Here is a 15,852-nt window from a genome sequence, read left to right on the forward strand (position 1 = left end):
TAAGTAACGAAGTCTCATTACAGAGGGGTCTCTGGAAGAAAAGGGTTTGGGATGTTAAAAACAGGGTGTTTGTAATGAGAGGCAATACTGCTGGGAGCCTGGAAGCCAGACCTAGAGGTTTCACAGGACCGCAGCAGCCACCGTATTAATCTTTTAACAGGAAAAAAGTAACCCTACTGAGATGAGACATCCCATTTATAGCCAAGTTCTGAGTTGCAACCATTGGCAGAGATATTAAAACACAATCAAACAGAATGGCATATCATAAAACAAATATAAATACAATTAAAACCAGATTAAGTAAAAGATCAAAGCAGGCTCAAAAAAAAAAATATGCAGTTTCCAGGGAGTTCAGGGTTCAGACAGCAGAGGAGGAGCAGAAGCTTGGAGGTTTGGAGCACTTCTAAGGACTAAGGAACTAGCGATTTTCTAAGTACTAGGAAAGAATTAAAATGCTGTAGAAGGGGGAGAGCTAACTCAGGGTGGTTATAGGGAAAGAAAATGGTTACTTTTGAACCAAAAATAAGTATTGTACCATTTAAAGTACCAAGCCATTTGAAAAGAACAGCAGCAAGGGGAACACCCCCTGGTTCCTACCTGAGGCTAACATAAAGGCTGCCCCTTATGGGTGTCAGGAATGGGCTGGGACCGTGGCTCCTGCAGCAGTCCAACAGCTCTTGAAGAAACCTGCGAGAAAGCCCCAGGTTGGAATTACCACCTCCCTCTACGCGTTGCATCTCAACACCAGAGACATCAAGCTCCAGCAAGCACAGGCACGGGTATAAAATACAATGTAAGAGAATTATTTCATTAATAATCATGCTAAATAAAGCATCACTTTATACTAAAACCTAAACAGAAATTAACTGCTCTGTAAAAAAAAAAAAAAAAAAACACAAAAAAAACCCACAACAACAAAAAAAACAACCCAAAACCAAAAAAACCCACCACTTTCCTAGTTTTGTTAAGCTTCAGTATAGCAACATGACAGGTACCAGCCATGGATAGTTTGATCTACCTTGCAAAGATCTGTATTACTAAAGACGAATGTCTTCCGTGGGACCCTCTTTCCCCCACTGTACCACAGTTACTCATTTTAAGTATCATCCAAAGCATGCCCCAGGTTTCTTAAACCAGCTTTCCCCCTGCTCCTCCATGAGCCGTATCCTGTATGTTTGGTTTTTAATCAATGTTTGCAACTGATCTGGGGCCGCTGCTTATCCCCCAGCTGGTCGGTCAGCACTGCTGTACCCGGGCAGACACCAACACCCGGGGCTTATAACGAGATTGAGGTGGGGTTGTTAGCTTAAAGGAATTGAAGTCATGAGTGGCTTAGATTGAGTCTAGACTGTCACAGTGGTGACAGGCGGGCGCTCACCCACAGCTGCCTCTGGCAAAGAGGCAGGGCAGAAACATCTGAAATCATCCTGGTATTAATCACCAAAGGTGAAAGTCAGAACCCTGATGTAAAATCCTCATCAGACGCCCATTTCCCAGGGGCCTCCCCTATGTTCCAAGGGCAGAGTCCGCCCTCTGATTGCTTAATGACCAACTACCCTGTCGCCAGCAGCAAATCAGCAAGGGAAGACGACAAGTACTCGTTTTACAGAAGGCCACTCTGGTGCTTCACAGAATCACAGAATGGCCGGGGCTGGAAGGGACCTCTGGAGATCATCTAGTCCAACCCCCCTGCCACAGCAGGGTCACCTAGAGCAGGTTGCACAGGAACGCGTCCAGGCGGGTTTTGACTGTCTCCAGAGATGGAGACGCCACCACCTCTCTGGGCAGCCTGTTCCAGTGCTCTGCCACCCTCAAAGGAAAGAAGTTCCTCCTCATGTTTAGGTGGAACTTCCTATGCTCAAGTTTGTGCCCACCTTTTTTGTTGTGTTTTGCTGGGTTTTGTTTTTTCACTTCAAAGAGGAAATAAATTCAACAGGAGACAAATGCATTTCATGATTTTTAATAACTTTGTGCCGTGGTTTAACCACAGCATACTAAGAACAAGCATAAAATCTGTATTTAAAACTAACAACAGCACTTAGAGCAACATCTTCCTTTAAAAGTATTGCAATAAACAGACCTTAGGTCTAAAAACTAGGACATCACCATTTGCTCAATTAAAAGAGTCAGATACACAACAGTTGAAATCTTTTCCTGTATATAACTGGGAGTTACCGTGAAAAAAAAAAAAGCAACAAATTAATTGTGTTAAAAGGAAAATAAAATAAAAAAAAAAAAAGTTAAAGCAAGCCAGGTTTGTCATAGCGTCACATGAACAGCTATTGAGAAATTCCAATACAGTTGTAAAAAGACTTACTGTTTTTAATAGCTTTGTTTTTACAACAATAAAATTTAAAAGAAAGATTAAATATTGTTGATACTGCTGTACATATTTCAGAATAGCTTGAAACAAAATGGACAAAAATAAGAGACGTTGAAAACGTGATCTTGAAAGCCACAATGTTGGAAATACAAAAAAAAAATGCATACAGCAATAAAGTATTTTACACTGTAAAATAACTAGCAAGAAACAACAAAGAAAGGGTCAACACTCTAAAAACAGGTATTTGATGGTTAAGTGTAACAGCCTGGCTGATGTACATACCATCATGAGATACTCTGAGCACAGCAGCGTTGGGCAGTTGATAGCCATACAAAGATAAAACCCCTACCGACACTTACGTGGTCTTTGTACTACAAGTAGAGCAGCTTTGTTAAAGCATATTAAAGTGATTTTTTAATTTTTATTATTATTTTTGCTTTCCAGGTCTACGATGCCTGAGGCTCTCATAACTTCTGCTTATGCTTCTTTAAAAATCTTGGCTGCCTGCTGTGCTTCGTGGTAAATGGAAAAGCGTGAACGCAGCTCTGAGTACACGTAATACATAGTCTGCTCTTTCCACTACAGCTTCAAAGCAAATTAGTGCCTCTAAAAGGAGACATGCTCGTGTTTGGTCCACTCAATATGCAAGTTTTGTTATGATAAATCCTATCCTAGATTCCTCCAGCGGGAGGCTGACTCTATAGAGCCTTCCTGGTCAAGGCCTGGGGTTTTTTGTTTGTTCTTCTTCCTTCATGCACAGAAGTGATACTGCAGTGCAAACAGCAACGTCAACGCGGCCAGGCAAGGCATCCTTCCAAAACAATTACTCTATGCCCTGACAAACAATAAATGAGTTAACAAACGGCTATCATGAAATATGGGTATTTCCCTATGGTACATGCTTACTGATAAAACAGCTCTGTATACAGAGGGATGGATACAAGCTACCTGTAAGGGCTTGATGATGCAGAACTGGCCATAAAAACTCACACACTTCTTTAAAACAAAAAAAAACACAACCAAAACAACCATGATCAACATTCAGATACAGGACTCCTGTGAGGGCTTTTAAAAAGATATTTACAGACAAACGTGTAGCTGAAGTTTCAGGTCAACAGAGAAGTGGTGAAGGACCGTGCTCTGAGGCACCATCCTCGAGTGTGACGGACCGGACTGAAAGCCCACTCAAACCAGAGGAAGCCTCACCATTGACTTCACTGGGCCCTGGATAAAGCCCCCTGAGTTTTAGCATAGCGTTTAGCTAGTCATCTGAGAAACCAAACAAAAACACCATCTCAAACGTATCCCATCACATCGTTACCTTACATCTGTGGTTAAAGCCAAACAAGTATAAAAAAAGCTACATATAGACATGAGTATCTATGAAAGATTAGTCGGTATCCATCTGTGAGAGGACTAGTCTGTCTCGGACTGGTAAACTTTAATATCACCTTCCGTCCTGGGGTAGTTAGAATAAACAGTTTAGAAAAATAAGTTCAGCATCTGCAAGTCTCTACACTAGAACTTCATGTTGAGTTTTCCTGAGGTATTTGCTTTACCGAAGAGCCCGCACAGGGGCACGGGGATGGACAGCCAAACGCACGGAGACGCCGGGGGAGAACCAAGCTGCCGAGGGAGCCTGGCAGAACGTTAAAGTGTTGGATCACTTCCCACACCGCTTCCCACATTGGGTCTGAACAGCTTTAGGCATTTCTCCATAATCTTAAATATGAACCGGGGTTGAGCCACTGCTGTCAGCGGCCAGCACGGCAGCGGCGCTGCCAACTCAAAGCTCACGCTCGAACCCTGCATTCACCTCGCTACCAACTGCGGCTTTTCTCACCTTAGAAGGCTTGTACCCTGCAACTACACACGTCTTCCACGAGTCCCAGCTACACACCAAGCCTTAAGACAGTTTTTGGAGTGGCAGGATGGCGTACCGCTAGTGGGCATAGAGCAAGGGCTGGCTGTTGTCACAAAACTCTCGCTGGCCTAGTTTTTCATTTTGCAGGGATGGTTTGGGTCAGTTCCCACTTGTCTGAGCTTCACTTCAAATCTAGGATGTGGATAAAAAGATTCAAAAGTTTTTAGACCATTTCTAACAAAAAAAAAAAAAAGAAAAGGTAATCAAGGACAATAATAAATAACGTTATCTGCTGGAGAAGTAGTAACTAATACTGGTCCAACTCAGCAATAGCAAGGCAACAACCAATACGAGAAGCATCTAGTTGCAAGGTTAAAGCTGTGGAGGTTTTGCTTGTTTTGTGTTTTTTTTCCTTTTTCTTAAAGTGACATGTTTAAAAAAAAAAAAGAACAAATCTTCACAGCAAAGATGCATCAAACGACCAATTGCTATACACAGGCTAGTCAAAAAGGATTTGTTCAGACTTTTTCCCTTATGATATTATATTGATATTTAATAGGAAAATAAAATACATAGACTTTTTGTCATTTGTATGCATTCATTTGCAAATTTTCTTACAAAAAAGGACCAAGCACAGAAGTTGGCATTCACAAAGTCTATGCCATGTTTTCTTTTTTTGTTAAAATTGGTATCATCTATACATTATCTTACAGTATTAACAACATCTATTTGTTTTTGTATGTTTGTTTGTTCTACCCATTGGGTAGGATATGTGCATAATATATTCAAGTTATACACAGCACCATACAAAGAAAAAAAAAAAACCAACTCAGAAAAAAGACAGACAACTTAAAAAGCACCATTTTAAGTGAGGCACAACAAAGGTGGGAGCGTAAGGCCTGATCCAAAGCCCCCCTGAAGTTGGCAAGAGTCTTCCTCCCAACTTCACCAGGCTTTGGATCAGGCCCTCTCGAGTGCAAGGGGATCCCTATCTGCTCAGACCTGAACATGAGGCACCTTAGTTGCTTACGAACTACTGACATGCAAACCTCCTCAAAATTATATCTAATACGGACGGATATAATTTATTAATAACCCTACCACGGCGGACAGACAAGCACAAACCAAGGAGAGGAAGGAAGAAGAGAAGAGACAGCTTTGTTCACCCACAAGATCCTACACACACCACATTGTTTCAGAAAGCTCACACACCAAACCATTTAAAACAGCAGCAGCAGCAGCAATATAGCAAAGAAATGACAGGGTCATCTCTGGCAGTAAATCACACGGAGGGCGGCTGTCGGAGGGAAGGGGGAAGTATCTACGTTACAAATTTGTTTCCTTATCGTTAACCAACATAAAAAGGCAAGCTCTTTTATAGCAGGAAAGCGATGCTAGCAGTACCCGGGTTGCTTGTGTTCAGCCTAAAAATGGAACAGAGACAACAGCAAGGCAGAAGAAAGAGCCAGGCGAGTTTGCCACACTTCTCAATACAAAATCATGCTCGGTTTTCTCTTTCGAAAGCAGGAGAAATGTAGCGAGCCGTTACAAAAACTGCATGTATTTAATGCAAATAGTTGCGATTTCCAGAAAACACCCATAGACTCCTCCACTGCGTGTCTGCGGTGCTCACTAGCGTGGTAAAGCACTTCGCTGAAACCGAGCCATCACCTAGCACTTGAGTTTGCTGGGAAGAGGCAGTGCGGGTCTGATGTTGATTTTGGAGGCAGAACTTAGTGGTGCAGCTTCTGCTAATTCCCCAAGCACAGCCGTACCAAGAAAATGACTCTTTTTTTGCTGGTGCAAGTGTGCCCAATGGGGCTTTTGCCAGCATAGCAACGGCAATCGGAGATGGAACAAAAGGTAGTTTATGCCCCTGATTAATGAGCACAGACTGGCAAAAAAGATATTAAGTATTAAAAAAAAAAAAAAATAAATCTTACCGACCAACAATTTCAGTTGGGCAACTCTCAAAAATTTAAACTTCAATTTCCTAACAAAACGTACAGAACAGAGTCTTCGGACAGGAAACCTCTGTAAGTTCAACACGTCCTCGCAAGGAACTTTTCCATGGTCTAAGAGGCCTCGAAAGGTCTCAGACAATTCAGTAAGAGTGCCTCTTTCCAGGGTTTTAAACAATTGACACATTTGGGGCTAGTTTAGGAGAAAAGTAATCGCAGTGGTTGGCAAGCAGGCAACACAGTGCAGGAAAAGACCAGATACGTGTAACTGAATTATTTGCAGCAGCCTTTATCTAAATAGCAAAGACGTAAGGAAAAGCCAGCCTTCATCTGAACCCACTGTACAAATGGATCGCTTGGTTCTCAGCATCAGCTGGGTTTGAAAAAACATGCTTCTGAGATTTAGACTACATGAAGTACATTTCCTTCCTGTACGTCAGTACATGAGGTCTACATTAGGGTTGTCCCAAAAGCACAAGGGTTTTTCAAAGCTCACGCAAAAGGAGAGAGCTGTTGGATGGAAGATGCACTAGTGCACCAGGTCACAGGCAAGAATTTGCGCAGCAAGAAACTCCCCTACTGATAAAAACACGGCCATGACATTTACAGGACTGAAAAGCAAATATTCCTCAAGCCTCCAGCTGTTTGACAAATGACTTGCCGTTGTTCCTGAGAGCACAATATATAGCCATTTAGCACTTCTGGAAGGTGATTATGGAATAGTAACCAATTATATATAATCGAGGGGTAGGATACAGGCACAAGTTTGCATGCAGGTATGTATACACACACATGGGCATGGACATGACTTGATGGTAATGACCACAGAGAACTTATGAATAATCCTAAATACCTTCAAATGTACCAGCAAGCCTATAGTTTATCCTTGAGGGAAGGGGAAAAAAAAAAAAGCAAAGAAAAAAAGAAAAGCAAAGAAGAATTCTGGAGCATATCTGTTTTCACCAGCATACTATTTTCTTTTTCTTTGCCTATGAAATCAGGTTACCTTAGTTACCGTGAGCGTTCAGGGCTCAGAGTCAGAGAAAGGTTAGTAATCAATCTTCCCTAAACCATTCAAACATTCCTTACAGATCAGAGTGTCAGTTTTAAGGTCCAATATCTCACTACCTGGCAGGGTTAGAAAGCACTGCTCCAGACCGCGCTGTTCCGGACAGCCTGCGCATGGGACTCTCCAGCAGGACAAGGCTTTCTTCCCTATTGCAAAGTAAGTGCATTCTTTCAGAAACAATGTCACTTCACTCCTTGCCCTTCCCTCAACCACATTCACGGGAGGGAAAAAAAAAAAATCTCAGCAACACTTTTTTTAAAAAAATATTGCTGCAACACAAAAATTTGTGATTTTTTCATTATTATATTATTCAGGATAATTTTGGGATAACAGAAGCAGCTTCCAGCTGGGACAAATTGGTGGGAGAAGTGGGCAAGCAATAATAAAAAGCCAAATGAAGCACAGCGTGACCCATGCTTCCTGCAGATTCCACGACTGCAGGAATGTAAATACCTTCCTCACTAGCCGTCAAGAACTTGTACATGGGACGTGTGTCTGAGTTTTCCTACTTACAAGGAAAAAACACGCTGCAATAAAGTGACATCAGACTAAGACTGTGTTAAGTGCAGAGTTCATCGGTAGCTTAAGTAGGTCCTCCCTGACAAAACCAACCTATTATGCAAAGTACCGCGAATTCTGCATGTGCCACACGCGCCAGGAAAGGGGTCTGAACGCTGCTCCGCTGGCCGGGTACCAGTCGTCGTATATTCCTCACTCACATCTCTAAAGCAGCTTCACACACAAAGAGCCTGCGTGCGCAGCACTGAGATGAACCCAACCACAACCAGGCTAAATGTACGTCCAGATTTAGAGCTAAGTGCCGAGTGCTCCACTGGGAAACTGGGAGAGAAACCTCTGCCTTTTCTAGCCCTACAATATCATAGGAAAACACCAAAGATGGGGCATATTTAGCACCAAGAAGGGAGCCATGCCAAGCCACATAAGGGAAAAATGAACCTTTGCGGTAGGACAGAGGTCATGATGCTTTATTTCTTAAAGGTACATTTAAAAAAAAAAATAACCTTTTAACTTGAAAATTTCTAAAGTGGGGACATGACTGGACTGAATGTTGAGAAGATGGGTTACTGGGCAAAGGTCAGGAGATGCAATCAGAATTCACATTAATATGATCCATCACATGGAAAACTCCACGCACATATTACGTGGGTTTTGTGCATGATACACATAAACCATGCCACCAGTATGGAGGTATAATCTACATGATTAACTCTACAACGTTTGCAGAAATCTTTTATAATTTACAAACTTCATTTGAGTTGCTGTGGAACACAGTTTATTAATTCTGGATATTTTCAAAAGGAGTTTTCCACAAATGCTTCACAGAATTACCTATCTTCAGAGATCACCATTTCTAAGCCTGTAAAGACTGACAGCGCTATCTAATTCTGATATTCCTTCTTTTACCGTTCTATTCTGTTAGCAAGGGCGTATTCTCTCTTGCTGCAACAAAAGAAAAAATAGAAAAACACAACGTCATACTACTGGCGGCACTCCCATCAGAGATGACTAATATTCATCAGAAAATACCATATTTACTCCTGTAAGAGGCCCCAAAACAAAAGCAGTAGGTTGCAGTCTCACCTACAGCAAGCAACAGGTCGACTATGCTTTCGCAGCTGACAGGTCTACCGGCTGCGCTTTAGCTTTGGACAGCAGAATATGATGAGAAGGCGAAGACGCAAGAGGAAACGCAGCCATTAGGCAAGCAAATACTAAGTTCTTTTTAGGTGAGTCTTTTCTACAGAACTGGAACAGGTTACATTTTCCACGCAAAGAAAAATTAAGAGCCAAGAGTGCACGCACCATTAACTGGACGATGTTAATGGTAAGTCTGTAAACCCACTGGCATGCAGCGATGGCAAAAGATGGCAAGGGCCTATCTTCAAAGAAAGCACGTTCCCACGAGGTGACTTTGAAGGCAACTTCAAGGCTCACTTCGCTGGGACCTGTGCATGGGGAAAAGTTGGTACTCAACCGGTCCAAGCCCAGGGCCCAGTCCAGGTGTGCTCTGCCATGGCGACTGAGTTCCAGCTGTTCTTACCTAAAGGCTTCTCGGCTAAATAATCCTCACTTAGGCAACAGCAAATTATCTGTGTAGGCACACACATTCTCTGACTTAAAAGCTCACTTCTGAAGGACAACAAAAGTCACTGAAGAACACCACCAGTATCTGCTGGTTTTGTCTTCTGTTGTGTTTTGTTGTTTTTTTTTTTAACTAAGAAATATATCCATAGGTTGTTTGCAAAAATCGAATTTCACAGCTTTTATTCCCAGAAACCAGACATGACTGGAGCCCTAGCTGACTGACAGCCACCTAGTCATCTCCTAAACACCTCTCCTCTCAGTCTGAGTGGAAAAAAAATAAGTGAATCCCATCATACAATCTCTCTCTCTCCCTTCAAATGAAACATAAATTAAAAGGCAGCTTTGCTCTGCATCACCAGTGTGACTCAGACCAAAAAACAATCACAGAGACAAATGAGGCTGCATGTTCAGACTAACAGTTACACAAACATGTTCTGAACTAGAATAAAACCAAATTATCTTATGAAGAAAATAAACTACACTGAGGCCCGAAAAACACACACGCAGACACGCATACTGTTTTGGCATTAAAACTCTGCATAGATCAAAGATGCACTTCAGTTATCAGAGCCCCCCGTGTACAGAAGTCCTGCGGAAATCCAGCCTCCAGCCATGGGACCAGGCGCTCGGGCACCGTGCTCCTCCACAGCCCCCTCAGTGGCTGCTGCCCCTAACCAAGCACAAGGCTTAAGAAAATAGAAAAAAAAGTGAAAGATCTTGAAGTGAAAAGGTCTACGACACACTTACACACATATATATTAGAAACTGTTCAAGCTAAGACTCTAAAAGGTTCTTACTTTAAGTCCATTTCCGAAATGCATTTTAAGTGCAAGTTGTGCTTTTTCATGTGCTTGTGATGCCGCTATCACCGTTTGTCACCCGCCTTCCAGCGCCGCGCGTGCTTCCACACAGAAACAAACAGGGAAGAAATACCCCGTGGGCCACTTTACAGGCGGGTTAACATTTTCCAACTACTCTTAAGACCAGCACGGCAAAACCAGGGCTTACAGACACTGACTTAATACGCGAGTCGTCTTTACCCGTGAGCGTAGCCCTCCTGGCGTCAGCCGGATGACGTGCACGGAGGAGGGTTTCCGCAACAGGGCCCAGAGCAAAATGGCCTGCAGTGAGAACAACTGGTGCTCCCAGGTCACCGCCAGGGATGCCGCGGATGCCAGCACGGCTGTCAGGAGCGCTCCCGGTACTGCCGCGGAAACTGCATGGTGGGGGGGGTCATAGCTAGAAAGGCCCCTTCACTTCAACAGGATGGATCTCCAGGACTGAAATTCAGTATCTAAAGGATGAAATGGAGAGCGAAAAGCACAAGTGTCTCACATATTTTAACAGCGTTGCAGGGGAAAAGACCCACCTTGCATTTTTAAACAATTTATTGCATAATGTCATGATATGTGACTAAATACATTTCAGGCTACAGTGCGGACAAAAAAAAATAATCTCTAAAACTGTCAGTACTGGCGTTACTGCATTACGAAAAGGAAAAGAATGGCAGCGCTTAGTTAGAATCAATACAAATTAACACATCTGGGATTTTGTTTTGCCGTTTACGAAACAAATAGTCTACACTGCAAAACAGCTAAATCCTACATGGTGGAAAATGCTGGGATTTCATATTTGCCGTCTTCCATCCACAAGTCTCCAAGACACTTCATTGATGCACTGTTATTTGAACACAAATTATTGCAAAGACGAGTGTCCCTGTATTTCTTGATTTGTAAAAGTCAAGAGATGTTAGGCTAAGTCCTGTCCCCTTTTTCTAGCAAACCCGGGGGGAGGGGGGCAAACTCCTCCAGATTACTTCTGGGGCTCTATCATTATTCCACAGGTGAAAAGACAACATATAGAAGAACTTCACATAAAACAGTTCCCTCATATATATTTTTTTTAAACATTAAGATAGTGCAACTTTTTAAAACACATTTATCACAACACAAATTAATTCCTTGCATTCATCTAAGTTCTCAACTTTATACCTTGGCACACAAAACAGGAATTTTGTTTCATATTTAAAAAAAAAAAAAATCCACACCCTGGGAGAAAAAAAAAAGCAAACTGGCCAATTCTTCCCCCATTTATCCAGCAAAACCACCTTCTTCCTTCTGCCATTCAGTGAGTATAAAACAGGCTGTACAAGCCTCATTTCTGTGCTAAGTTAACTTTTACAATTAAATAATTGAAATAGTTTATTAAAAAAAAATAATATATCCCCCCCCCCCCCCTCCCCTGAAACACTGCTCGTAGACAAACTGAATGGAAGTTTGTATTTCTTTCGATCTGCTTTGCATGCAATTCCCCTGAAAGGAATCAGAAACAAAGAACTGGTTTGCACGTTTGGTTTTACTAAGTTGTACCACGTGAAACGTAACAACATTGTGCACCGGAGCACGGGGGGGCGTCTTCCTCCACCGCTCTGCTTGAAGCTCTTGTCTTCAGTTCAAATGCGCCTGGGCGAGTAACTTAGACCAGGTTTCCCGGTTTCCGGTCTTGGCCTTTGCTGGGGACTATTGTGCTCTCCGAATTGTTCTGCTGAAACTGAAGTCTGCTCCCCCTCTGCGAGGAAGGAGGCGCGTTGCTGTGCTGGTGATGGAAAAAAGAGGAGCCTGGGTAATGCCCCATGACCTCGCTGTACGTCGGGGGTGGTCCTTCCATCCTTCCATTACTGCTATAGTTGGTTGCACTTATGCCCGAATTGCTGCTTGGTGGGCAGGGGCCCCCATTGTACATCGAGATGTCTATCAAGTCGCTATCAAAAATGGTTCGGTTGGGCGGTGCCCTGACAGATTCCCGGTTGAGCTCCATCTGCTGTTCTGGGTCCCGGAGCTGAAGGGTGCACGGGCCTTGGTACGGCGGTGGCTCTTCCCCGTCGGAAAGGGAGATGGTCGGAGGAAGGTCAATCTCATGCTGCATGTAAGGGTAGGTGGGCTGGAAGCGACTGAAACGGTCCCGCTGCATAAAAGATGGGGCGGTAAACCTGTCCCTGGACCTTGGAGCATACATGATCTGAAATGGGAAGAGAGACACGTGACTCCACGTCTGAGCAAAGCACTGTGGGTGCTCCGTATTTACAAAGAACCGATAAACCAGAAAATACTTCTCTTTGCCACCTATCTTAAACGATTAAACGCAGCTGACAGTGTGCACGCATGCTCACACACCCACACGTGTGAAAAGATGAGGCAGGAGCTGCAGGAAGGATCTAACACAAGATACTTGAGAAGAGCTCCACAAAGGAAGACCAAGACCTCACACAGTTCCTTCTGACATCAAAACATGCAGAGCTGAGAGAAAACAGTTCTGTTTCTGTACATAGGAAATACCTCCTCTCTAGTCTTGACAATTAACTAATTCTATGAAAATGTCCCAATACTGAATTTCAGCTGCAGTCTGAGCATCCCCCTCCTACTCAGAGTTAATGTAATACCCTGTATCACCAAAGAATTCAGATGGTCATTTTAGTACATTCTGTAAAGGCCTGGCATATCTCACGCCTTCACTACCGGAGTGTATCAGGTGTCCTCCTCCCCCTCAGTTCTCAGCCAGAACTCGGCCTCCGGGGAGAACCTGCAAGGCGTCTGCACTGCGAGTGGAAAAAACGTCCCCAGCATAATAAGCCCTGGAAAAGGTCAGGCTTTACAAGAGGAAGAGTTCAAGACACTCTGTGAGAAGCTACTGCTTCTCCCTTGGTCTATCCCAGATCTAGAGAGACACACCAGTTTCTTCAATCTAGATCTATCAAACTGCTCTTCTCATTTTTGGGTCCATGCAGGGTCTTTAGCCCCTGCCCCGCATAAATGCAAGGTCAGACATCAGGAAGATTCACAGTTTGACACGGGTGAGCTGGGCCACTTGGAGCAACACACCCACAAATTATCCCTCAGACCAGGGACCTGTGCTAGCCGGGGACAGGAGACACTGGTGATAGGATATGTGTTGTAAATCCAGGAAAAACACAGGGAGAAGAGCAACTGGTCTTGTAGATTCCACTGAATACCCAAATTACTGAGACACTGCATGTGGAAGACACCTCCACCACTTACTGTGAATGCCTACTACGATAAGGGGAGCTGCGGACAGAGATGAGGTGTTGGGTAGGTAGAATTTCATTCTTTTAATGAAAAAGTCTTAAGCATTCATGGAATGGGAGTTAAGGCAGGCTCAGATGTCCACATGAAACTGGCTCTTGGACTACACTGAAAAAGCTTTATTTACTAATTAGATGCATGTTTTTGAGAGGAGACAAATACACGTAACGGGAAAGAGGAAGGCACGTTGGTGAAGACAATAAGAAATCTCTCTGTACCTCTGACGCACCCTGGCGTGAAACCGAGCTTTCTGAAGGCCACAAGCACCCTTCCTGGAATGCAGAAAAACACAAGAAAAGAGAAAAATTAATAGATCACATCACCATCCTACCTCAAATATCACAACTTTTAGGAGCAGACAGCTTCTAAGGACTGGATCTCCCCACCTAGAGAAGGGTGATAAACATGTAACCTCCCACCCTTTGCTTTCCAAAACTAGAGCACCCAAGCACATCAAGCTTGGTCCATCCTGCAAGTGCCGAGACGCCATCCCCCACACCCAGCCTCACCAGCCATAACGATGCAGCAAACCAGTTACAGTTGCCAGTGCATGGACACGTGCAGAGATGAGAGGGGACACCTCAGCATTCATGTGTTGAGTGGGTGCCCTTCACCTCCCAACCTGTGACAAGGCCACGTCAGCACGGTCGGCAGGTTGGATGAAGCTGACCTGCTAGCCAGGATCCCGATTACACACCAGAGCCAAACCAGTTCGCAACGAAACCTGCCATCTCTAATCCCAGTGAAGTGACCAGAAGCAAATCTGGTAGGACTAGAGGGAATGGATTAAAATTAGAGATGGGTCGATTCAGACTGGACATTAGAAAGAAGTTCTTCACCATGAGGGTGGTGAGGCACTGGAACAGGTTGCCCAGAGAGGTGGTGGAAGCCCCATCCCTGGAAGTTTTTAAGGCCAGGCTGGATGGGGCTCTGGGCAACCTGATCTAGTGGGAGGTGTCCCTGCCCAGGGCAGGGGGGTTGGAACTAGATGATCTTTAAGGTCCCTTCCAACCCTAACAATTCTATGATTCTGTGACAGTCAGTCAAACCCCAGGTACATTCTGGTCAAAACCGCCAGTTGCCCAATTCCCACCATAAACAGTAATTAAGCCACTGAGGTTTCAGCCACCATTTCCTCTCCTTCAACCACTTCCCCAACCACCTTCTCAGGCCGAAGTATTTTCCCTTTTGTGCCTTGAAAGGCTGTTCTGACACTGTACCAGCATTCAGGGTAGAATAAAAGGGTGAAGAACAACATGTGTGTATCATTATTTTTCTTCTCAATTAATTGTTTAGAGTAGCAGTAACTACCGCAATGGGTTTATTTTATTGGAAAATTTCGAAGCTGAAAAAGACACATCAGAGCAGCTATGAAGCACAGAATTTTAATCTTGATGCAAAAAGAGAAAATCAAAACATTGTATAGTCATGACTATTTTCTTGGTGCTAATTCAAGTTTTATGATTTTATAGACATAAGAAATTCCAGAACCGGGAAGGAAAATGCATACTGTCCCCAAAAGCATTACCCTGTATAGACTACTTTCAAATCTTGCTGTACTGCTGCTTCTCTGCACAGCATCTTTCAACATATTTCAGATATAAAAACAGACCTAACTAGATGTTCGTCATGACACTCAGAGACCAAAAGCAGCCTGTGATCTTGTCAGGAGAGTCCACCGCAGAGGAAAGCTGCTCTAAGAGGAATCTCCCACAGGATTCAGCTGTTAAGGGAAATGCTTTGAATAACAAAGCTGGTCAATCACTTCTCTTCTGCAGCTTTAGAGAGCAGAGATAGAGGGGGACCACAATTGCGATTATTTACAGCTTCCCTTTGCAAGTATCCCATTTGCAAAGGCCTGATACAAAAGATAAATCTTACGTAGTGTCATGTGTTTCAGTGCCTATACAAGGTTTTGTCAAAAGAAGAAATTATAACTGTATATATACCTATATATATACATACTTGCACCCACTGTCCTTTCCACCCCTCCATCACCGACGCCCTCATTTTGAAATATCTGAGGGTATATTTGCACAATTAAAGACAATCAGGTTATTAGCAGCTGACCCAGCAGGCTCCAAGCCCATTGCAATTGTTAAGTAAAACATACTAGTCAAAGCTGAAGTGCTCAATTAACTGCCCACGAACTACAGGCCACACACAGCCCAACAGCCAATTCCGGAGCAATGGTTTGAAAAATATGATAGTGTGTAGCTTTATGCTTAGTGCAACTGTCTCAGTCTCTCCTTTAATGTGTTCAGGTTCAGAAGAGAGGAAAAAAGGCAAAACCAACGACCCAACCCAGAAATGAATTCCATCTACCACCACCACTCATGTTACTTAAACTCCATTATGAAAGAGAGTTTCTGATACGCAAGTGGAAACGACGATTCCCATCGTAGAGCCCGTCTCCCCTAAGGCAGGAG

At 43.5% G+C, this 15,852-nt stretch overlaps 1 protein-coding gene across 7 annotated transcripts in view; it reads right to left on the reverse strand.

Annotated features, from left to right (window-relative positions):
- Positions 1-1,944: 1,944 nt before the first annotated feature.
- The window catches only part of LDLRAD4 (low density lipoprotein receptor class A domain containing 4), a 296,688-nt gene continuing 282,780 nt past the window's right edge, over positions 1,945-15,852 (reverse strand). For 5 of the 7 annotated variants that reach the window (XM_063326470.1, XM_063326471.1, XM_063326472.1 and 2 more), the window contains 2 exons: positions 13,642-13,695; positions 1,945-12,341 (listed from right to left, as the gene is read on the reverse strand). In XM_063326470.1, coding sequence (XP_063182540.1) covers positions 11,799-12,341; positions 13,642-13,695 — 597 coding nt within the window. In that variant the 3' untranslated portion in view covers positions 1,945-11,798. The remainder of the gene's footprint in view (positions 12,342-13,641; positions 13,696-15,852) is intronic. The other 2 variants (XM_063326474.1, XM_063326476.1) reach the window with 1 other exon arrangement.

The sequence above is a fragment of the Chroicocephalus ridibundus genome, chromosome 2 (assembly GCF_963924245.1).
Source record: "Chroicocephalus ridibundus chromosome 2, bChrRid1.1, whole genome shotgun sequence".
NCBI lineage: Eukaryota > Metazoa > Chordata > Aves > Charadriiformes > Laridae > Chroicocephalus > Chroicocephalus ridibundus.